The 25164-nt window shown below is 38.7% G+C and overlaps 1 protein-coding gene across 1 annotated transcript in view; it reads left to right on the top strand.

Annotated features, from left to right (window-relative positions):
* IL23R (interleukin 23 receptor) overlaps positions 1-24929 on the top strand; it is a 54860-nt gene extending 29931 nt beyond the window's left edge. Inside the window, exons 6-10 of the mRNA XM_022581145.3 lie at positions 1058-1214; positions 13732-13821; positions 16138-16243; positions 18754-18844; positions 22415-24929. Coding sequence (XP_022436853.1) covers positions 1058-1214; positions 13732-13821; positions 16138-16243; positions 18754-18844; positions 22415-23065 — 1095 coding nt within the window. The 3' untranslated portion in view covers positions 23066-24929. The remainder of the gene's footprint in view (positions 1-1057; positions 1215-13731; positions 13822-16137; positions 16244-18753; positions 18845-22414) is intronic.
* Positions 24930-25164: the final 235 nt, after the last annotated feature.

Genomic DNA, 25164 nt, shown 5'->3' with positions numbered 1-25164 from the left:
CTCCCAGTTGCTGAATAAATGCATTTCTAGACTTTTTTTTTTTTTTTTCGATACGCGGGCATCTCACCGCCGTGGCCTCTCCCATTGCGGAGCACAGGCTCCGGACGCGTAGGCTCAGCGGCCATGGCTCACGGGCCCAGCCGCTCCGCGGCATGTGGGATCTTCCCGGACCGGGACACGAACCCGTGTCCCCTGCATCGGCAGGCGGGCTCTCAACCACTGCGCCACCAGGAAAGCCCTAGACTTTTTTTATGTTTACGTTTCAATTGTGCTTCACTTTTTTCAATAGATCCACTATTACAACACACTAAGGTGCTGCGTAAATGCCTTGGTTTTTCTCTCCCATCTGAACCAGCTTGTCTGGGGGTCCTTTTTCATTATATTTTATAGCAGGTTGTAGTCCCAGAAAAATGATTTTTAAGTTTATCCCTCAGCTATTTTCTTGCTTATCTTCCATTGGATTTTCACGTTTCAACAGTCTTAAATGTTTTGTTTTGTTTTCTCATATATATATATATATATATATATATATATGAGAAAGGATATATATATCCTTGTAGAATGCATAGATCTGCAATAAGGACCAATTTAACAGCTTAGTTTGTAGGTAATTTTTTCCAAAAGTCATCATTCACAAGTGAAATTATTTCATCATTCAGGAAGAATTATTGATCTAAATATGCAACTGCAGAGAAAGAGAGAGAGAGGAGGGAAGACTGAATTCAAACAATTGCTATTATGTCCCCCTTTCTCCCACCCTATTAAAATCTGCTGTTCCAAAATTAAGAATATATTACATTTTGGAATTTCTTGATATTTAAAAGCTTGAAAGAGTTGTCAAACACTAAGCAACATGTATTTCACTTTTAAGGTTAAATAACATGTATTTGATTATTTTGGCCATCTTTTATACAAAGTAGCCTATTCCTCTCTGTTTTCCCAGGGTCCTGGAACATAATATGTGTCCCATACATTTCTGCTAAATGGAATAATTGTTTTAAAAGCACAGTGCATCATTTCTTTATGGTATTTCACTATGGTTATTCATCCATTTTAGGTTAAAGAATTTGACACCAATTTTACATACGCGCAACAGTCAGAATTCTACTTGCAGCCAAACACTAAGTATGTATTTCAAGTAAGATGTCAAGAAAAAGCTAAAAGGTACTGGCAGCCCTGGAGTTCACCCTTTTTTCATAAAACTCCTGAAATAGGTGAGTGTATTTATATATTTAATCTCTTAGGCTTCTCTTTTGACTTCTGTCTCTTTTCTAAGTATACATTTGTTTCTCCTTAATGTCTATCAAAATCAACAAAACTATTCTAGGGCAGGTGATAACATTTAAATTGTCATTTTTCCTTTGATTTTGTTAAGGCTGACTACAATTTATGTAATGGTTCTCAAACATTTCAGGGCATAAAAACCAATAAAAACCACCTGGGGGTGCTTGTTTAGTATGCATGGGATTACGTAATTCTCTTCTCAATAAAATCTAGCTGAGCTATTATCTTTAGGTATTTTCCTGCTCTTAATATTATTCGTTTAATTTTCTAGTCATTTACACATCGTTCAATAAAATCTTAGCCAAATAGACTCAATTGTAAGCAAATAATAAAATAAATCTATAGTAATTTTCATAATACTCCACAGTGGCCCCATTATCCTGAAGATGTCTCCCTACTGTAGGTAGTTTATACACTAGATTAAAATTTTTTTTTCAGAACTGAAGTACTTAATTGTAATCACAGCATTGTTAATATCGTTCTTACTATAATACAACATCTTGGAATTGTGTTTTATGTTTTCAAAACACTTTGACATACATTATAAATATTGATGGACACCAAATAAGCAGAAGGTGCCAAGAGCCAGACAAGCTAAGAAGTTCTTTTGGTGCCCCCTACTGCCAACATCTCAGAAACACATTATTAAGGGAACCATTTACAATACTGGTTATCAGTTCTCTTTTTTTAAAGTGATTTTTTAATTTAAGGTATTCTGTTTTAAGTTGATATTGTTAAAATTCTTAGGACTTTAGATGCCATTTTAGAATAGTCAGAATTTAGTTAATAATCTATTTTAATGAAATCTAAAATTGTTTAGCAAGATTATTCAAATTGATAATTAACATTTACTTACCACTTACAACGTACCACTATATATAAGCTTGTTTGACCTTTACATTAGTCATATTTGGTAGTGTAATTGGCATCATTTTACAAATGAGGAAACTGAAGCATGATTTGCCTCAAGCATGATTTGCTTTAACAGCAGTTAAAGGAGAACACGAGTTTTCTTACTCACCACCAGCCCTCAGTAATCTCATCAATTTCTTTCTTTAACCAATTACAGTTGACCCTTTAACAACATGGGTTTGAACTCTGCGGATTCACTTATACACAGATTTTTGTCAATAAATGCTACAGTACTACACAGTCTGTGGTTGGTTGAATCCACGGGTGCAAAACTGGGATGCAGTGGAACCAAGAATACTGAAGGCCAACTATAAATTATACGGGGATTTTTGGCTGTGTGGAGGGTCAGCACCCCAACCTTTGTGTTGTTCAAGGGTCAACTATACATCAAAGTGGAGGAACAGTTTACTAAAATATCCTACAGGTTAAGTACAGTCAGCTCTCCATATTCATGGGTTCCACATCCACAGATTCAACCAACCATAGATAGAAAATATTTGGGGAATAAAAGCCTGGAAAGTTCCAAAAGCAAAGCTTGAATTTGCCTCACACCAGCAACTATTTCCATAGCATGTACATTGTATTTACAACTATTTACATAGCATTTACATTGTATTGGGCATTATAAATAATCTAGAGATGATTTAAAGTATACGGAAGGATGTGCATAGGTTATGGGAACATACTACTCCATTTTAATTAAGGGACTCGAGCTTCCTCGGAGTTTTGTATCCGCGGTGTGGGGGGGGGGCAGTCCTAGAATTTATCCCCCATAGATACCAAAGGACTACTGTATAGGACCACAAATGTTCTCCTTTAAAAGTAAAGGCCGTAAACCTCACATAGAAGGAACAGGAATATCAGCTACCCCGCAACAATTCTAAATGTAAAGTCTTTGTTTCCTAAGGGGGAGAAAACCACTTAAGAGGCAAAAATGCCAGTTACAATGAAATATCCCTGAAAACTTGCATCTATCCATGTTTAACATGTTAGCTAAGAGGAACCATAAACTATTCTCTTGGTACAAATTCCTTTCTAAGACACATTAAAGAAGAAACAGGGAAAGTGTGTTAGGGAAAGTGCTAGTATTAAATCTTTTCAAAAACTTATCTCTTTTTATCTATTTGTAAAAGCAATGTAAGTCGGTTGTAATATGCAACCTAGAAATAAGTGTTGTTTACATTTTAATGGATTTAATACTAGTTTTTTCCTATGCACATATTTTTAAATGGTTGATGCTGTGGTATATGTACTGTTTTATATCCTGATTTTCTTAATCTACCTTGTTGAATTTAAAAACCTATTAATGGGTGCATTCCAGTTTATGGATGTAGTATAATTTAATCATTTCTCTATTTAAACAATATCTAGGTTATTGCATTTTTTCCGTCATCAATAAACTTCTTTGAATAGCTTTGTATATGAACTCTCCTTACGTCTTTAGGTCTTTTTGGATCAAGAGTTAAGCACATTTTAAGACGTTTGATGCAAGTTGCCAAACTGCTTTTCAGTAAATCTTTAATATCAATTTCTTTTTAAAAAGGTATCCATGAAAAGACAGTAATTCATTTAAGTTGTTCATGAAGTATTCATGTATCCTCTACCATGCACCAGACACTTGCTAGGTACTTGCAGAACCTCAGTGAGCAAAGGAGACAAAGATCCCTTAATTCTAGAGAAGACAGTCAATACAAAAGTATAATAAAAAGTATATAACATTATAAATATAGAAATCAAGCAGTAAGAATCAAACCTCACAACTGAAGTTTGAATTGTTTCATAACCAACTTGTTTAATAATGGGTTTTTTTTGGCTAAACTTTCCCAGTCATTAAGGTTTATTTATTTATGAAGAAACACAGCCCAGGCAATACTTCACCCCCCATGCGGGAATTTCCTGTTTTTGTTCTCTAAAATTCTCCTATGTGTATCACTAAATTGATTCATCCTGAAACAATGTGTTTCCAAAACTATGCCCAGATGGCACAGCAGGACAAATCATGAAGTAGGTATGGCTTTTCCTGCAGGCCCCTAGCATTCTTCTGTATCACCTTCCCTCTGGACAGCACCTTTCCTTGGTCTTCAAAAACCTGGTCTCCAAAAGAAACCAAGGGAACTCAATTATAATAAGGGTTAAATGACGTATTATCTTTTCCTTCCTTAGAGTGTTTAGACTTCAATGGAAAACAAAGCCTTACACAGTAGTCCCCCCTTAACAGTTGGGAGATATATTCCAACCCCCCAGTGGATGCCTGAAACCACGGATAGTATCGAACCTTATATACGTTATGTTTTTTTTCCAGTACATACACACTTATGATAAAGTTTAATTTCTAAATTAGGCACAGCAAGAGATTAACAACAATAGCTAGTGATAAAATAGAACAGCTATAACAATATACTATATTAAAAGTTATGTGAACGTAGTCTCTTTCAAAATATCTTGTGGAAATTTAATGCCTTTTGCATCTTAACTAAGCACTCATCACACTCTATAGCTGTAACTTTTGCAGTTTCAGGTATGACAGCAAAACTAGCACAAATTTCTTTTTCCCTCTTCACAACTTCAAGGATAGAAGATTCATTCTCACCGTACAAGTTAGCAACCTCAACATAGGATTATTTTTCCTTCCTTAATAAGTTGAGAACTTGCATCTTTTCACTTAAAGGAAGCACTTTACGGCTTCTCTTTGGCATATCCAAATTGCCAGCATCACTGCACTTGTACTTTGGGCCATTATTACGTAAAATAAGGGTCACTTGAACACAAGCACCATGATAACCAAGACGGTGTTCTGATAACCAAGATAGCTACTAAGTGACTAACAGGCCAGATCCGTGGATGATTCCCATCTGGGGTGGGACAGAGCTAGACAACGTGAGATTTCATCACACTACTCAGAATGGTATGCAATTTAAAACTTAAGAATTGTTTATTTCTGGAATTTTCCATTTAATATTTTGGGGCCCAGTTGACCAAGGTAACAACCCAAGGAAAGCAACACGTTGGATAAGGGGGGACTCCTGTACTAAAAAAGAAAAAAAAAAAAATCAACCTTAGTTGATTACTTCCTCTTGGGCTTTAACAATCACATAGGAGAAATTTCTCTAGATTACAGACTTTTTCTATACTGGTATAATAACAAGAGGCTAATTCAGTGACTGAATCCAGGTGACTTCAGGATAATAAATAATATAGTAACATTTACTGGATGCTTATTGTGTGTTGGGCACTGCGATAAGGATTTTACTCATCACTGCAGCCCTATAAAACTGTTATTCCAGCTGTGCAGATGAAGAGATGAGGCTCAGGGAGGTTAAGCAGTTGGCTGAACATTATAGCGCTGGTAAATGGTAGGGCCAGGGCATAGCTCAGGCTGTAGGATTCCAGTACTCACCCTGTAGCTCTGCTGGTCTCCTTCCTAAGAGACCTAGGAGGGTCCCATGTCAACCTTCCCTGGGCCACCTAACCATATTCTCCTCTACACATTAGCTAATATGCCAACATAACTTCATTTAATGTAATGCTTGTTATGAAATGCAAATAAATGAGAGAAGAGGGAACTGTAAGATGCTATCAACTATTTCTCCTTTGGCAATGAATACAAGGTGTGGAAGCATGTTTGGGTTAAAGTGATGAGAATGAAACAATGGAAACCTTGGGATAGGATAGTGCAGTCTGACATGAGGACAAAGTATACACGGGAAAGGTGACCTTGCCCAAGACAAGGCACCACAGAGAAATGCATAGTGTGTTTTTCCAGCTGGCCCTGGCTCAGGAAAATGTCCTGAAAGCAATGTTTCTCAGAGCGGGGTCTGTGGACCATCTACATTAGAAATGCTTGCTACTAGTTTAAAATACAGATGCCTCAGCCTCTAGTCAAGTGATACTTCTGCAGCGAAGTGTAAAAACCAATGTTCTGGAAGTTGGACACACCCTTTAAGAGGGAGAAGTGTCATGAAGGGTGTGGGTAGGAAATGTGGACAGAAAGGGGGAGAACAGAGTGCTCAAGCCATTGCCTTGGTAAGAGTGGTTCTGGGGGCCAGAAAAGGGTGGGCACATGAGAGTCTCAGGCCACTCTCTCTAGTACTGTCCGGTTCCCTCTCTATTCCTTTTCCTCCTGCCCACCGCTTTCTCAGTCACTGGGCACCCCAAGTCTCTTGGCAGCCCAGGATCCCAAGAAGCACGGGATGCAGGACCTAGGCTCCAGTAAACCATCACATCCCACATTACCCCCACTGCCTACACCCTCCCCTGCCTCTGGGTGTGAGGTTTCAGCAGAGGCTCTGAAAACCTTCAGGGGCTGCTGAAATGGCAGCTTCTAGACCACCAACCTGGATAGTCGCTGTACAAATTTCTGGGATCTTTAAGCAGTACAGAAAGACCCCCAAAGGGGAAAAGATGGTTTGTCAGCATAAAAAACCAACACTGAAAATGTGACCATGAATTCCCTACTACCAATGTGAGAAGAGGTCTTCCAGGCAGGAATGTTTTTCAATTCTGCATTGTAATACAGATCCCTTTGTAATGAAGAAAAGGTAGAGGCTTCTCTAATCCCTTTAAAGACAAGTCAGAAGCCTGAGGGAAGGGCAGTCACATTTCATAATGACTAATTAACTTGCTTGAATTGCAACTTGCAGTAGAAAAGTTTCCCAGAGAATTCATATTCTGTTGGTTTTTTTTTTGACAATTCTCCAGAGGAAGGCAAGTATAAGCAAGATATTAAACCACATCGTACTTTGTTCTCACAAAATACTGTTTGTTGTTGCATTACCAGTGACTCAAAGATTCTCATTAATTTTCCAGGACTTTTAGTGGCTTTTTAGCTACTAAAACAAATGTTGTATCAATGGAACCAAATATAGGTGGTATTAAATATAATGCAAATTAGAAGTGGCACACAGACACAGAATGTACTCTTGCAAAAATTCTGTTATTTGTAACTAGAGATTTCTGATTCATTCATATTGAGATGAATTATAAATTTGTAGATTTGTGGTTACTACACTGGGTTAAACATATACACAATATTCCTTGAAATACTAATCATTTTAGACCCTTCATCTGGATTTATTTAATCTTTGGGTCCTGTCCCTAATAAACCACCAGGGTTTTGTAGAATAAAAAGCAATTCATAAGAGTTTCACAATTTCTCTGAGGTTTGCAATCCGGTAATAGAGAATAAAGATTATGCTTTTTCATGAGGAAGTAATAATCTCCTGTATTAGTTTCCTATTGCTTCTGTAAAATGTTAGCATAAATTCAGTAACTTAAAACAATACAAAGGTATTATCTAGTAGTTATGGAGGCGAGAAATCCAAAATAAATATCACTGGGCCAAAACCAAGGCATCGGCAGGACTGTGTTCCTTCCGGAAGCTCTAGGAGAGAGTCAGTTTCAGTGCGCTTTCCAGACTCTAGAGGCTGCCTGCATTTCTTGGCTTGTAGCCTCATCCTTCATCTTCAAAGCCAGAAGTATAGCATCTGCCAATCTCTTTCTCTGACTCTGACCCCCCTGCCTCCTTCTTATAAAGACCCTTGAAATTTCGTCCCTGTAATTTAGGATAATCTCTCCATCTCAAATCCCTTTTGCCATATAAGGTAATCTATACACAAATTCCAGGGATTAGAGCATGGTCATCTTTGTGGGGTCATTATTGTCCTACCATGTCTCCTCACCTAACCACCCACTACCAACAATTGCAATTTTTACCAACTACACAAGTTTTCACTGCGATTAGGTGCAAGCAAAAGAAATAAAATCTGGTTCTCTTAAGCAGAAAGAGAATTATGGGAAAGATAGCTGGAAAGTAGTAGAAAGGCTGGCAAAATGATCACGGGCAGGATCCAAGGGCTGCAGGAACTAGAACCACAGCCAAAATCGCAGCCTAGGAAGAATCTGGTGAGAACTCGCAGCTGGCACTGTGGTCACTGCCACTGCCTGCCCTGTGCCCTGGACACTCCATTGGTGCTGCTGTTACCAGACCCTGGATATAGCTGCTGCACCCATATTGGATTCTAAGCGATTTCCTGGAGCTGTGTGTCCTGTGCGAGGTGGGGAGGAGGGCATCTGATGAGCTAGGCTCAGGTCATCGGCTTGCAGCTACTTGCTGGCTGTGGGGAGAGGGGGCCTCTGCTCCATTGAGGCTACCACAGTGGGAAGCCCTACTGGCCTCCTGCCTACCCTAGGATGCCCACAGAGTAAGTCCTGGTGCTGGGCAACTGAAAAATGGCAAATGTCCACTAGACTGTTCAGACCAGGAACAGGAACACGCTGGCTTGACAGCAAGGTTGCACCTCTGAAGAATCCGAAACCACTGGGTAAAACTTGGAAGCTGCCTATTCTTGCACATAGAATTTTGCTACACTTTGACATCAGACCCTCACCTCTGTGTGGTCCATGTCACTCAAGAAAATGTCTAGGTGGCTGCTGCTTTTTACCTTTTCCTTCTCTTATTCTTTCTCTTTAACAATATGATTGCCATATACATATTTCTTACCTTCTTTACTCTCTATGTACCAAGTACTTACAGCCTAGGAATATAAGCATGAAGACGGTCCCTTGAATATGCCTAGGCACGACCTCTCATCATTAATATACAAGGATAACACAGTAACTCATGAAATGATTCATCGTTTGACTTGTTTTTCGAGGTGTGATAAAGAGTTTGTTCTGATGTATAGTTTTCTCTGCCCTGGGCTTCTGCTGCCTATTTGATAGGTCTGGCCACTGTCTTTTGCTTTGCCATCTGACATGGACTGGGGTCCAATCTTCACTCTTGGCCCAATAATGTTGAATTCCAACCACAGAGCTAAATTGACCTAGGGAGATAGCATGTAAATGCTGTGAATAGCTAAGATTATTAGAAGAAGAAGAATAGAAAGAAATCAAAAGGAGATGTTTATGTTTTAAGAAAAACAAGATGGAAAAAAAACCCTTCACTAACTTGAAAAACACACCTATAATATGGCTCTTCTTTCTTAAATATCTAGAAACTTCTGAAAGAGAAAGATCTAGAAAGGTCCCTGTGTCGGCTCTGGTCAAACCTCTAAGAAGCAGGCCTTGATTACTGTGGCTCTGACACCAAGACTGGCAAGGACAAAACTAAACAAAGGAGCATTATCAATGTCCATACCCTTTGGCCCACTAATTCCACTTATAGAAATCTAGCCTTAGGAAATAAGCAGAGCTATGGAAAGGAGCCTTATGTACAATGATATTTATTTAAAAGCTAATTATAAAAGTAAGAATTTGGTAACAATCTAAAAGTCCAATCATAGCAATAGCTAACGCTTATTAAGCTTTTAATTTGTATAAGGCATGGTACTAAGTGCTTTGTATGAACTATGTCATCAAACCTCATGAATGAAGCGTTGTCATTACCCAATTTTACAAATGAAGATACTGAGTCACAAAGCAGTTAAGCAACTTGCCCAGGGCCAAGCAACTCCAAGTGATAGAGCCGGGATTTGAACTGAGTTTCATCTGAATCCAAAGCTGGTATTTGAAATCACCAAGCTATACACTTTTTTAATGGAGGATGATTGAATAAACACAGTACAAACATCATGGAATATTAAATTGCCATTAGTATGATGATTTTGAACAATTTTTAAGAAAATTTAAAAATGTTCATGATATAATATTAAATTTAAAAATCCCAGACACAACATTTAGTAAAGAGCATGATCTCAACTAGGGTACAGATATACACAAAAGACTGTTAACAAATGTAAAACTATGATTGTTTCTAGTTTGTGAACAAATGTAAAATTGTATTTTCTTTTTCATACTCTTCTATACTTTTCAAGCATCCTACAGTTAGCAAGTATTGCTTGTATAAAAGGGAAATAGTTGGTGTTCAGAAGAAGATAACTCTAGGCTGGAAGAGTCTGAGAATCAGTGCTCAATGGGTTAGCCCAACCATCGTCCATTGTGGTGGGTTCTGAGCCCTACAAGGCCAGGCAGCTCTAACACACTGGCCAGCCCCCAGGGAGCAATGGCTAAGTCTCAGCATGGGAGCACTGCTTGCAAGGCTGACTCAGCTGCTCCATCTGGAGCCATCCTGCTACAAAAGTGAGATTATTAATTAATGGAGCAGAGACCAGCACAAATTACATGCCAGAACCAGGTAGGAATTTTCACTCTTGGACCTCTACCTAGGTGACTTTGGACAAGTCATTTATCCTTTTTATGCCTTTGTTTCCTCATCCATAAAATGAGGACAATAGTACTATCTACCTGATTGGGTTGTTGTAAGGATTAAATGAGAGAAAGCATGTAAAGTCTAGTACAGTACCTGGAACATAATTAGTACTCGATAAATCATCACTTTAAAAGAATAACAAAACACACTTTGCCCCATGGTAGACGTAGCGGGAAAGGCTGAGGAGGCTGTTTTGACATTATCCCTAAGAAACAGATGGAATACATTATCGCTAAAACTAACTCCTGAGTGGATTTGATTAAATTAAGCTGGTATTGGGTAGGCCAAAGAATGTAGTTATGCTTCTAGTTTTGTCCAAGAACAAGAAACTGCATCTTTTTTTAAAACCATTCTAAACTCCCTATAAACATGCTGCCTTCTGTTAAGACTAACTCTAGTGTCCAATGTCAGTGTGTATAAGTTATATAAAAATTCTTACCAAATTAGAGACGATTTGGGGTTTCTGAGTACACTCAAATATATGCTGTGAGAGTAATAAAACGTAATTTAATATTCCGCTGCAGGGACAGAACTGTCTCTTTACAGACATAATGCTGAAGATATTAAATAAATTACAAAAATACCATGAGATTTTTTTTCTAGCATTTTAGGCAATACACTGATGATTAGAGTTGATATAAACAATGTTTTTCAGTCATGGCAGGTGAATTAAGGGGATGTATTAGAGTTTTTTTCCCTCTCTCTTTTATTTTTCTTATTAAAATTATTTTTTCCTATTATAGTTACTGCTTTTATAATGAAAAATATTAAGTATGATTTAAGAAGAAATGACCTAGCCACTTGGTGGCAGTATGTCATGAAGATAATAGTCTATATGGCTTCATTTCAGGCCTTCGCTTAAAAATTTTGTCATTGACATATATACACTACCATGTATAAAATAGGTAACTAATGAGAACCTACTGTGTAGCACAGGGAACTCTACTCAATGATCTATGGTGACCTAAATGGCGAGGAAATCTAAAAAGAGTGGATATAGGTACAGCGTATATACATATAACTGATTCACTTTGCTGTATAGCAGAAACTAACACAACATTGTAAAGCAACTATACTCCGATAAACATTAATAAAAAAAATTTGTCATTGGCTTGATCTCTTCTCTGACAGTTTTGTTTATAAATTGTCTTACTTCAGATATCTGATTCTTTGTGAAATTACCCTCTTACAATTAAGCATCTCTTTTAACTGACTTTAATTTAATCTAATTTAAATTAATACACCTGGTTGATTTGAAACTATGATAACAAAAAGACTCTAAAGGAAGATTATGTTTATTCTCTATTAGGGCTAATAAAGCCCTAGTCAGATATGAAAATTATTTTTATGTGATGCAAATTAATAACTGACGTTTCATGCCAAATAATCACCTGTAGTTTATACAACAGAATTATATTAACCGGTATTAAAAGCCAACAGCACCATATATATTTTTAAATAAAAATGCTAACTTTAAAGTAATAAAAGTGAAAACAAAAATAATCCAGCAACATATGCTATAAACCCATGATTTTGCAAAATTGAAAGTTGTGTTACATTTTAATGTAATATTTTTCTTAAAATTTTAAACTAATGTAGATGCAGACTCCTGCTTGGGCTCCCTGAGAATGAACATAAGCCTGTAAAATACTAATTTAGATGAATAAACCTGGCTGTTGACCACTGGGGATGGAACCACATACTTAGGGAAAAAAGAGACATAGTGAAGCACTGAGGAGCCACAAAGAGCTTCTGATTTGTCACAATCCACAGTGAAACATTTCCCTCTTGCTGTGGAGAAGTGAGAATAAAAACACAGGAAAGAACTTTTGGCTTTTCTGATGTTTTCATCTTCTAAAATTCCCTACCCATTGTTCTTAGAAAACTACTCTTCAATCGAGCCTGTGTTTGCACCCAGATCAGCCTTTTTAAAACATTTCCAAAGACCCATAGGAATCTTTTTATTGGAACTCTGTGATATTTTTCTCAAAGAGAGTTGCCCTGGCCACATAGCTTGTTATACAAGCCTATGATATCTCCGTAGCAGTTAAGGACACCTCAAGTTGTGATTTCTCCCTGGCCCCCAAAGTGATTCTTTTAATAGAAGAATTTGAACACTGAAATCAGAATGACTGAATAAATAGGGCTTGAGGCCCTCTTGGAGATCCAGAGCTTAGAACCATTTTCAGGAATATCTTCTGTCAGCTGGGAGAATTGTGTCCTTGAAGTCACCTCTGGAAGCTTTTAATTATCAGGAGGGAGGAGGTGGGTAAGGAAACTCCAGGACTCTTTTTTTTCTTTTATAAATTTATTTATTTTATTTTATTATTATCATTATTATTTTTTTGGCTGCATTGGGTCTTCATTGAGGTGAGGTGTGCGGGCTTCTCATTCAGTGGCTTCTCCTGTTGCAGAGCATGGGCTCTAGGCGCACGGCCTTCAGTAGTTGTGGCACGAGGGCTCAGTAGTTGTGGCTCCCAGGCTCTAGAGCACAGGCTTCAGTAGTTGTGGCACATGGGCTTAGTTGCTCCGCGGCATGTGGGATCTTCCCCGACCAGGGCTTAAACCCGTGTCCCCTGCATTGGCAGGCGGATTCTTAACCACTGAACCACCAGGGAAGCCCATCCAGGACTCTTCTGAGTTCAGGCTGAAAACAAGTTAGCTACCAAGGCAGCTGACCCCACCCTGGTCAGAAGATTTCATTAGCAGTGTTCTGACAGGCTTTACGGGTAGACAGTGCTGGCCAGGATCCTTGCCCGCGGGGAAGGAGCAGAGGGAAGTCATTAATGGCATTCCACCCTTATGTTATAACCTCAAAGTGTCTGCTAATCAAAACTGGGCTTCTTATATGAAGCCAAGAGGCTGTTCACAAACAGCATCTCTAAGACTGTGCAAAGGCAAAAGTGACACATCTTGGAGGCTCTTAAGGAAACCTAAACTTTATTGCATCATCTATTGGAAGGAATCAAGTAGAGACCAGTTGTGTGTTTTTTTCTGGCTCGGTGAATGAAATAAAGCTCCTTGGAATTTGTTGCCTAGAAGCCTCATGAAATTAGTGGACACACCTTCAAGTCTTACAAACCCTAGGTAGTTTTTATTGTCCTTTGAATGTTTCCTCCTTTAGGATTTACCCAATTTAATAAAAAGAAGAAGACACACACACACACACACACACACACACACGTTTTTGCTTTTACTCCATCTTTCCAGTCTATTAAAGTTACTGGTTTGCTTTAATCATCTCCAAACAAGTGAAGAAACTCTCTAAGGAAATTGGGTAACCTGAGTGCAAAAAATAAAAAGCTGACACTATTTTCTTTTTGTTTAAGTTCCCCAGGTCACACTGAAATCATTTCAACATGATACTCAGAATTCTGGGCTTCTAATTGCTTCCATCTTTGAAGGACACCTTACTTCTGGTAAGAAAATACTGCTTAGGTTTGTTGAGTAGTCTTTACTAATCATCCATCTGAATGCTCCATACTGAAAAATCATGTGTCAGGCATACGTTTCTTGACAGTAAGATATGCCACATGCTTTCCATAGGAAAATAATCAAACAAAAATCTGCTTTAAATTGAATGTAAGGAGTGGTTTAGGTAGATTTTGCCAGCTTTGCTCTGAGTTAGATACACGTTCAGTTCAATTGCTGCTGGGGCTCAAGACCTCAAAAATTCTTCCTAAAAAATACCATTATTTGAGTGTCTACCATGTGCTAGGAATTTCATATACATCATCTTTTTCAACCTTCAAAATCTTCATCAATCTTCAAAACAACCTGTTGAGGTAAGTGCTATGTATCTATTTTACAGATGGGAAAACTGGAGCTCAGAGAGGTTGAGGAACTTGTTTGGACTAAAATTCAAGTCCAATTTTCAAATCCTGAAGTCTGTGCTCTTTCTCTTATACAAACCAGCTCCCATTTTATTTGTTAGTATGACTTTGTATTTTCCATTGATAAGCATATCTAAATGTTTCAGGCATAAAAAAGATATTAGATCAGGTTGTAGAGCATTTATCTCCTTGCACAGAAATCTGGCAAGAATAGTATAAAAACTTTGGCAGGTGATATTGACATTCTTTGGACTTCTGTTTATTTATTCAAAAAATATTCTATGTTGCCAGGCACATATTTATGTGCCAAGCACTATTCTGAGTACTGGGGAATCAGCAGTGAAAAAGATGAACAAAGGCCCTGTCTTCATGGCGCTTCCATTCCAGATAGACAGGGTGGGGTGGGGGAAACCACAAACAAAAAAAAGGAAAGGAAGGTGGCAGCAAGTGTTATAAAGGAAATGAAGCAATGTAAGGGTACTCTGGATTTGTGTTATGTGAATCAATTACGGGCCAAGTGCTTAGGTTCAGCACAGATCCCTAATTACAAATGCCTGCACAGACCTGCACCTTGATATTTCTGTGGGAATTGTGGAGGCTAGGAACCCATGGCTGCTCTGTGAGATAGGTATTATTTTACAGAAGAGGAAACCTGAGCTTCAGCAAGTTCATTATTATGCTCTGATGTTACAGAGCTAATAAGCAGCAGCATCTAGTTCGAACCCAGGTATCTCAGGTTATTCTCTTGGTGACTCTGCTCTACTCCTCAAACCCCTTTACCTGGCCCCATGTTAACTTGGGAAATCCTCATTCTCCTCCAGGACTAATGCACAAGGATATGTGGAAGCCAGTACCTCCCGTTAGTTGCTTGAAATCCTTAGCAATAGTATTGTAGTCCTAGGAAAACACTAATTCCATACCCCACTGGGACTTTGGAGTGAAGTAAGCCTCACTGGCCCTGGCCCACCAGTGGCTTTAGGAGAGGGGCTGGACAACGTGGAGACCCCCAAGTGCATGTTAGGTGCCGCTGGGGAATAACTAGGGCAGGGCCAATTCAGTGTCTGACACATGGTAAGTATCCGATAAACATCTGCCAAAGCTGGGGAGGAAGGAGGATGGAAGGGGCCAATACCCAGCATGGCTCAGAACCAACTCCAGCATGACAAGTCATGTCCAAATTAAAGTTTACATTTGAAAATAGAAAATAGGGTTTTTCATGTACTAGGGAGAAAATAGGATGAGTCTGGTAGGTAACACATGCCGAATATAATAATTATTTAAAGATTACAGGTGATTAATTCCACTTCAAAATTCAAAAAAAGCACTGTTTTTAAAATAAAATGTCAGTGTAAGATATATGGCAATTTGGATTTCTCTCTTATAACAAATATTGTTCTAAGTAGAGTGAAGGTTCTTTTTTAGCAGGAAAAAATTCATGAACAATAAATTTCGAAGAATGGTGACAAGTTGTACATAACTTCTGTCTTGTACAAAAGGTTAAAAAAAAAAAACAACTCAGTTGTGATTGTGGCCAGCTTTAGACTCTGTCTCAAGCAATTGGGAATTCTCACTCGTGCCGAGCAAACCAAGTGATGTTTATCACTAAACTTTTTTTATATAAAATATGCAAGCACAAGCTCAGAAAAATGTCTAATGCTGACCACGTTTGCCAGAGACTCAATTCACTGACATCAGATATATGCAGCCCAATTCCCTCAAACAAAAGGTATTGTGCAGTTTGGAAGGGCAGTCACTTTACAGCCCAAGGTAAAGGTTAATTTTATTTCCCCTTCCTATTTCCTTTGAGATCAATGACCTTCACTTGGAGCAGAGTAGAAGAACAATGATTCTGGCGTCACACAGATGGAAATTATACCTAAAATTATTTTTCTTTCCTCTCAGACAATAGGCAACAAGACATTGGGCTTCTATTAGGAATGGTCTTCTTTGCCGTTATTTTATCAATTCTTTCTTTGATTGGGATATTGAACAGATCGCTCAGAACTGGGTAAGTTTTTGTAGAATTTGTTTTCTCATTTAGACATATATTGGTACCATCAAAATGTAGTCAATTCTATGATTTACTAGAAAAATTCATCAACATTTTTCTTGAGAGAAAGACAAAAGAAACTGTTCAATGAGTACCCACCCATGCCAAACTATTTACAAATGTCATTCATTTAATCCTTGCAAGATCCTGCCAGAAAAGCTCAGTGGCCTATTTTACAGATGACTTACACGAGGCTTAGAGAGGTTAAGTGCTCAACCCAAGGTCACCAAACACTAAGCCAGGAACAGCTGACGTCTCAGCCCATGTTCTGTCTTTCCCTACGCAGCCTTCTCATTGTGCCCTCAAGTCTGTCTACAGTGCCTGAATTCTTCACAGTAGTTTAAGTCGTAACCTACCTCAAGTTCTACCCAAGCAAATCCCCTGAATCAGTGTGAAGAGAAGTGTGGCAATGTGTGAATTCATCACTTTGATACCAATCGTGTTAGTGTTTTAGCATCCAGCCCCAATGCCCATTCCCCTTGGCCTCCTTCAGTCATTTTTTTCCAATATGGTATTAGTATAATAAAGATCAATGCCTAATTATTTTAAAATGAGACTTTGAGGGAAGCAAGGCCTTTGACACCCTAAATTTTACCAGATGCACTGAGTATTTCTAATTGGTTAATAAAGTTGTTTGAGGTGTCAGTCCCCCAGTTCGTCCAGTGACGCACAAATTTAACACATGTGAATGTTCTTTGCCTAATTGGCACTGAGTTTCTATTTCTTGCCATCACTTGCTTCATGAGATAATCCTTCTTTCTTTGAAATTTATAATCAAAATGCAGTAGAGAGATTCAGAATGAGCTATTGTGAATAAGGCACACTAGTGATATATTTTTTAAATTTACATAGGCTTTTTCCTCAAAACCTAAGCTTTTAAATTACACATTAATAAATATATCCCTGGTACCCTTGTGAGGTGAGAAAACTAATATGGAACTTTATTTCAGGTTGTTTTAAAATATACTTGATTATAAAACCCTTTGAAATATCTTAATGTTCCAAGTTGTAGTGCATAAGCATATTAATATTTGTGTTATTATCCAAAGATGGCCTAGAGAGTGCAAAATTTTAAATAACATTAAGTTTGTTACGAACTAAAAATTAACTTCCTACTGGTAACGATAAATAAGAAAATAAAACAATTCTTTGCTAATTTAATTATTTAAATAAGCATTCTTTTTAAAAAGATAAAACTAGAGATAATTCCAATATTACTATTTTACATATGAGCAGATACTGTTTTTACTATAACTTTACATTATTTATAAAAGCCTTATTTCAGAAACAGAACTGGAAAATGGAGAGCAAAACAATTTTTAATATAATGAAAACAAGAGTGGTATCTATCTATCTATATATATACACACACACACACATATATATTTTTCTCACTGTATCAGTATGCTGTATAAAAACTTTTCTTCAATAGCCTGAACTTACTAATTTGGTCTCATTTTAGGTATACAAAGGGAGTGTGAATTATTTAAAAAACTGAACCATAAAACATTGTATAAATATGTGTAAAGAAATTATTTTTTACCCTACAGTTCAAGGTCAAACTGGGCAAGCAAATTCCATGCAGCTAATTTGGTTGTTACTTAGTAAAAGTTCTTAGAGAAGCTGCATAAACAGATATGAGTCTGATCTGTTGTGCTGCATTGTTAACACATAATAACGTGCCAGAGATCAGTGTAGTCTCTTCGAAGCTCCCGGGACAGCCTTTTTGCTCAAATCAATTTTTACGTAAATGCAGAAAGTGCTTTCAACACAGTGGCAGTGCCAAGGGGTAGCTTAGGAGGAAAAGTGAGGTGTTCACAGCTTCTCACTCTTCCTTCCACCACCCGATTCCAGAGATCCGTAATAAGCACACAGCCTAAGTAAAAACTGGTGTCCTCACCATTCCACACAACTGCAAGCCAACTTCCCAGGACTCCTGCTCCAACTACATAAGGAAAGTCTGGAGCCACCACTATCATCTCAACCTTATTTAGAATCATTACAATTAGAGGAGCTCAAATATTATAGTTTTATTATATGACATTCTCTTCTTTAATATTTCTCTGTGGTTATGGTCCCCTTGGAAAGCTTTACAAAATATCCCTTAGGTTTTACAAACTTTTCCACACCGACATCTCCGCTTATAATGGTTTGCCATATTTAACATGTGTATAGTTTCACTTCCTGGGTGGTTCTCCCATTTATCTTGAATCTAGTGTGAGTGTTTTGTAATGTTCCGGCTTATTAGAGACAGGCAGAGCAATAGAGAGAAGAGGAAAATCCGAAAAGATATTGAATCAACTTCCCACATAACTTTTTAAAGTAAGAGATGGAAATCTTAGTTTCTGCATCGAAAAGTTTGGTTTTAATTATACATTCCATTCTAGTTGATTTCCTAATCTCCTAGATGATTGCCTGCACCAATCCTCAAGTAAGATGCTTATTCTTAGTCATTTTTTGTTTTTTAGAATTAAAAGAAGAATCTTATTGCTAATACCGAAGTGGCTTTATGAAGATATTCCTAATATAGAAAATAGCAATGTTGTGAAAATGCTACAGGTAACCAAACACCATCAAATACAAACTAAATGGCAGCTGAAACCAAGAGTGCAGTCCAATAATTAGAGTAGAATTTCCATTCAAATAAAGAAATATGTGTGCATATTTGCACAACTGTATGGCTTATGTAGAGATAAAATTATACATATTTCAAATCATACTTAAGAGAGATGAGAGAATGGACTAAGGGAAGAAAAGAGAGATGAAAGAGAGAAGCAATGCCATTCAAAAGAGAAGAGTGAATGGAAGATTGTAAGCCAGGTGCCAGAGCCACTTACTTGGTGGCCAAGCAGTTGGAAGGTGTCTTCAGGGACAAAAGGAAGAGGGAAGAAAATCTCAATAGATCGAGCCTCAGAGACACAAAGGGGCTTCTGTTTTACATGAGACTGGAGAAGCAGGTGGAGCCCAGGGAGGACACCACTTTGCTCCTGAGACCCAGTGGAATTAGAGAAGATGAATGTGAGGGGACTATGGCAGATGGCGTCACCAGGGGTGGGCCAGGTATCCAGTTTAGCAAAGAATAGAAGGGTGCCCCAGGAAGACCCTGAGGCTGTAGGGGACTTTGCCAGTTATGGAGGAGCTGCTGCTGATTATGGAAGAGGGGAAGTAATCTGCTATGTGTGCTCCTACACTTTCTGGCTCTCCAGCCTGGCTGTCAAGGGGTTCAAAACTCAGTTGATGGGACAGACACATCATTCAAGCATTGCAATGCAGTGACGTAGTACAGTAACAGAGATGAGACCAAACATGATGAGAGTATAGAGGAAACATATTAAAAGACAGGAAGGAGTTGCTCAGGAGAAACGGAAGACATTCAAAATAGACAGGCTACATGAGCAAAGGCACAGAGGTGAGAAGAGCATGTTGGGTGTTGCTTTGTGGAAACACTTGATGTGAAGAGTGACTGGAATAATGGGGGAATGCAGAGAGGGATCAGATCACAGGAGACCTTATTATGGAACTCAGACTTCATTCTGCCAATCAATAGTTTTCAAACTTAAAAAAAAGTTATTTTTAGCCTAGGAACCCTTTGTTCAAATGATGTGAGGAAGACAAGTATTTGTAAAACAAGAAAAAGTGGCTCTTTTTGGAGATCTAGCGAGCCGGTTAACCAACTCCTTCCCTAGCCCCAGGTGAGTCCCTAAGGCAACAGTTCTCAGCCTCGGTTGCATGCTAGAATCCTGATTCCCAGGCCACAACCCAGGGTCTTTGGGGGAGGGAGGGCAGGGGGAGACCCAGGCCTCAGCATTTTCCAAAGCTTCCCAAGTGATTCCACTACACAGCCATGGTGAGCACACTGTTAAGGGGTTGAAAACTATTGCTAAAGCCAGTGAGGAGTCAGTGAGGGTGTGCCCATTGGAATAGGAACGGTCCTAGGAAAGAGGCAGAATGGGAAGGTAGAGAAATGAGCATCGTGAGTTGTGGGCCAAGTGTCGAGAAGCAAGGGTGCTTGGTGCTGACTTTGTAGAGGGTCTGTAACATAAGAAGTGGAATGCATCTGTGGAATGTGACAAGGAGCAGGTCACTGGTGATCCCGGCCCAGGGGTTCAGTTAGAAGTGAATGGAAGGGGACTGAGAGTGGAGACATCTTTTGAGGAGTGTAGTCTAGAAGGGAAGTAAGAAAGGGGCTATGCTGACACATGATCAAATACTCTCAATACTGATGCAACGAATGTATTAACAGTAGCTCCAGAGCAGTATGGACTCAGAAGCGTGTTTGTACTAAATTGAATGGGCTTGAGAGGACTAGTATGGGGGGGAGGGGCAGGGGAGGGAGGGGACTCATCAAGCACGACTATGAAGGGATGTGGAGGAAAGTCTCACCTGGAGCAAGAGGAGGGATCCTTGTCTCTGGATCCTTGAAGGAGAGAAAGGGTGTGGACGTGGTTGATTTTGAAGGAGGTAATGTTGCCTACACAGTGGACGGGTGGTCTGGAATAACTGAACCCACATATAGAATAAAGTACATAGTTAACAGCTGACTGAAGGACAAGTACATAGTCACCAAACTACAACTAATAAATACTGTGGTCTTGATATACATTCTACTTAGTCGTTCTGTCTTGCTCCCCCACTAGTTATCCTAGGGAACTGGGGACACTCTGTGATTCAGAGCATTGTCCCTGCCCTCGTTGTGATCAGATCCTCCTCTTCCTTTACTGTCCTCACACTGGAATAGTCCCTGTTGCTCTTCTATGTCCTTCACTATGGTCTGACTCCCATCCACTTCTCCACTCAGCTGTCAGCCTGAAGAGGGGAAAACACCGCCTTCCTCTCAGTTTACTATAGCAACTCTAGCTCCTTTGACTGCATCTGACCCATGACTACATGTCTGCCCTTCCCAACCCAAACCTGGCAAGTGCCTTGGGGAGGCAGAGTCGATGAAAATTTGAACGACCCTTCATGCTGCTTTATTCAAGGTCTTCGTCTTTGTCAAACTTCCTTCCCATTCTGGGCTCCTGGAATTAGAAATGAACCTTAGGGTTTCCTTCAGATGAGGCTTTGTTTTCTGCCCAAAGACTAAGGGGTAGTGTTCTAGTCAGTTCAGGCTACTCCAACAGAATACCATAGACAGGGTGGCTTAAATGACAAACATCTATTTCCTACAGTCCTGGAGGCTGGGAGGTCCAAGATCAAGACACCAGCAGATCTGGTTCCTGGTGACAGCTCTCTTGCAGATGGCTGCTTTCTGGTTGTGTCCTCACATGGCAGACAGAGAGATCAGCTCTCTCATGTCTTTTCTTATGAGAACGCTAATCCTATTCATGAAGGCTCCACCCCCATGACCTAACTACCTCCCAAAGGCCCCACCTCCTAATACCATCACATTGGGGGTTAGGGCTTCGACATATGAATTTTGGAGGGACTCAAACATTCAGTCCATAGCAAGTGGCTATAATTTTGTAATTGTGTTGGGTGGGAGTTATTTGCCCTGGGAAGCCAGCCATCAGCTGGAAGGCTTCGAGTCCTTTTCTTACCAGAAGAGTAATCAGGCTTTTATACAAAGAAAAACTTTCTTCACCCAACCTCCTGACTGATCATCACAGACATGTCTGAATTGTGAGCAGCTAGCTGCACACCTTTAGAACCACAGCACAAAGCATTTACTACAACTTTATTCTCAAATGGAAGCAAAATAGGATTCTCCATGCACTATCCCCCACCGCCAACTTTCTTTTATTTAAGCAACAAAGTATTTTCTTGTAGAAAGGAACTATAATATTAAGAAATAGTCCAAAATTTTAAAAGGCCCTGAAATAATTTGCAAGTGAATATGAAATAGGCTTCTTTCTCTTTAAAATTTTTAAATAAAGGCATGTGCTTAAAGCATGGACTATTTTTATTACTCCCTTCCTTCAGTCTCCTCCTGGGAGAATTTAACAAACATTTGGAATGGAGCAGGGTTAACAAAAGACAAAAGGAGGAAATCATATGGGAAGCGAAACAATATGAAGAAAAATGAGGGGGAGAGGAAAGTTGAGGGAAAGCAAAACTCCAGTCCTTACTCAATTATCCAGTTGGCTCCTTTAAACTTCTTTTGTAAAATAAAACAATGTCTTTTCTTTCTAGGAAAAAAGTGAATTTATGAATAATAATTCCAGAGAACAGGTCCTATATGTTGATCCAGTGATTACGGAGATAGAAATCTTTCTCCCAGAAGAAAAACCCATGGACTACAAAAGGGAAAAGAACACAGGATCCGTGGAGACAAACGACAGCCTGCAGAAGTCACTACTCACCAACACTACAATTGTATATATTCCTGATCTCAACACTGGGTATAAACCCCAGGTTTCAAATTTTCTCACTGGGGGAAACCATCTCAGCAATAATGATGAAACAGCTTCCTCAACTCTGGAGCCACCAGCTGATTGCTTAAACCTGGGAAAGAATGCCAGGTTTAAAAAATACCCTAATTTTTCTTTCTCTGTCTCAAGTATGAATTCGCTAAGCAACACACTATTTCTTGAAGAATTAAGCCTCATTTTAAATCAAGGAGAATGCAGTCCTCCAGACATGCAAAACCCTGTAGAAGGGGAAACCACCATGCTTTTGGAAAATGCATCACCAAATGAAAATATTCCAGAACAGACCCTGCTGCCTGATGAATTCGTGACCTGTTTGGGGAGCATGAACGAGGCGTTACCATCTATAAATTCTTATTTTCCACAAAATATTTTGGAAAGCCACTTCAATAGGATTTCGCTCTTAGAAAAGTAGAGCTGTGTAGTCCAAAGCTGCCTTGCAATTTGAAGATGGCTCTCTCCCTCAGCACAAATTTAATTCTGCCCTATTTTTTTTAATTGGAGAATTAAGATCTAAACATAGAATATAATTCATGGCCACAAAAGCAGCAACAATATTAGGGATGCCTCCTATATTTTAGAAGATGTATCAACTATATCTTTTTAAATTTTCATTACAAGGCACAAAACAGATCTCTCTTTTGTATGAAGGATAAATAATGCAAAATATGTGGTAGTGAAATAAATGCTGAAAATCGTTCTTTGAAATCGAGATATTAGTATTTGCTTACAAGAGGAAAAGCAAGTTTAATTTTCATTTTATTACTTAGTGTTCTCTCGAGTAGATAAAAATACAGCCCACAGACAACAGAATAGGTAAGGGATGGAAACAGAGGAACAATTAATTGCATGTTTACTGTGTTGGGTTTTTGCCCTACTACTTTGTATTCAGATGTTAAGAATTTGATCTTCCTTATTTTGATTTTGGACTGAGAGAGTTGTAAAACAGTGATGTGTGGAAATCATGAGATAGCTGTCTTCATTCCAGTTCAGAGTGATGGCATTGTTCTCCTGTGGTGTAGTTGGTGTATTAATTACACTGTAGTAGATTTATTGAGGTAGAAGATCAACAAGGTGTAATTATTTCTTTTGTATTAGATATGTGTCACAAAATTATTGTTAAACCAGGTATTTTTCCAAATCTAGGATGGCAATACTTGCCACACCTATCACTGCCCCATATCCTATGTCTCCTGTAAACATCACCAACTCATCACCTTGTGCCTTTCTGCTGAGCCCTAAGGTGGCCTCAGAATCCTCGCAACACAGTGCTCCTCATGGCCACAGTCAATAAGGGCTGGGACTGGAGATGAACTCTATCTGCCAACCAGGTCAATATTGGAAGTGGGTGATCTTAAAAATATAAAATGCATATTTTAATTGAGAAATGGTACCCAACAGACATCTCCATTATGATTAATTTTTACATCAGGGGGACTTTTTTCTAATGATCAGAACAATTTGAAAATTGAATAGATTACCCATTGAATTTCTCTTCTTCTTCTAACAGTTGTCAGCAATAATTTATATTCAGATTAAATAGTTTTATTTTAGCAAACAAAGCAGTTAATCAAAAAAGGACCAGTTGTTAGCACATGAGCAAGCTTTTTTGTTTTGTTTTGGCTTTTGAAAAAAAGAAAAACCACAAAAGCAGTTTTGTTGTCATTAAATGTCCCCATGGGGCTTCCCTGGTGGCGTAGTGGTTGAGAGTCCGCCTGCCAATGCAGGGGACGCGGGAAGATCCCACATGCCGCAGAGCCGCTGGGCCCGTGAGCCATGGCCGCTGAGCCTGCGCGTCCGGAGCCTGTGCTCCGCAACGGGAGAGGCCACAACAGTGAGAGGCCCGCGTACTGCAAAAAAAAAAAAATGTCCCCATGGGGAGGATGACCACACATCCTGGTTTGTCCTGGTTTTTGTCTGTTGTCCCAGTGTTAATTATGGCCAGTGTGCCTTTTCCCTCTCAGAAGCATCCCTTTGGATGATAAATCATTTGGTCACTCTATCTATGAAGACTGTTTAATGTCCAACATATAAATAATTTATCACAATTCATCTCTTTTTTTGCCTTGATGGTCCTCTTTATTTTATATCATTTAATAAAGCCATTGTGCTCCAAAATGAACATACTATTGGTGTAAAAAATATATCTCCTGCTGTGAAATTCTATTCTGTTTACCCTAAAATATGTATATATTTGTTGTACTTCACATATTCTGAAAGGTGTATATTTTAAATCACTAATGAAATGCTAACATTAAATATCTTGACTTGTAAATGATCATATGCCTTTGTGTTATTCCTTATCCAATGGGAGTATATAATGAAGCAAAGAGGTGGGTAGTATTTGAGATAGAAATAACAAAAGACCAAAATGAATCTTTGATGTTTACCAATCTGCTGAAGACATCTGTTAACAAGTGAAAAATATTTTCATAGTGTATTTCAGTATAACTGTAACCTGCCACACATCAAAAAAGCTTTTGTCAGGCTTATAGGATTGCAGCATTATTTGAT

The sequence above is a fragment of the Delphinapterus leucas genome, chromosome 1, assembly GCF_059928025.1.
Source record: "Delphinapterus leucas isolate spDelLeu-1000000601 "Yukka" chromosome 1, BTC_Dleu_Yukka2, whole genome shotgun sequence".
NCBI lineage: Eukaryota > Metazoa > Chordata > Mammalia > Artiodactyla > Monodontidae > Delphinapterus > Delphinapterus leucas.
The sequence above is the reverse complement of the archived record's forward strand: the minus strand, read 5'-3'. Positions and strand labels throughout refer to the sequence as shown.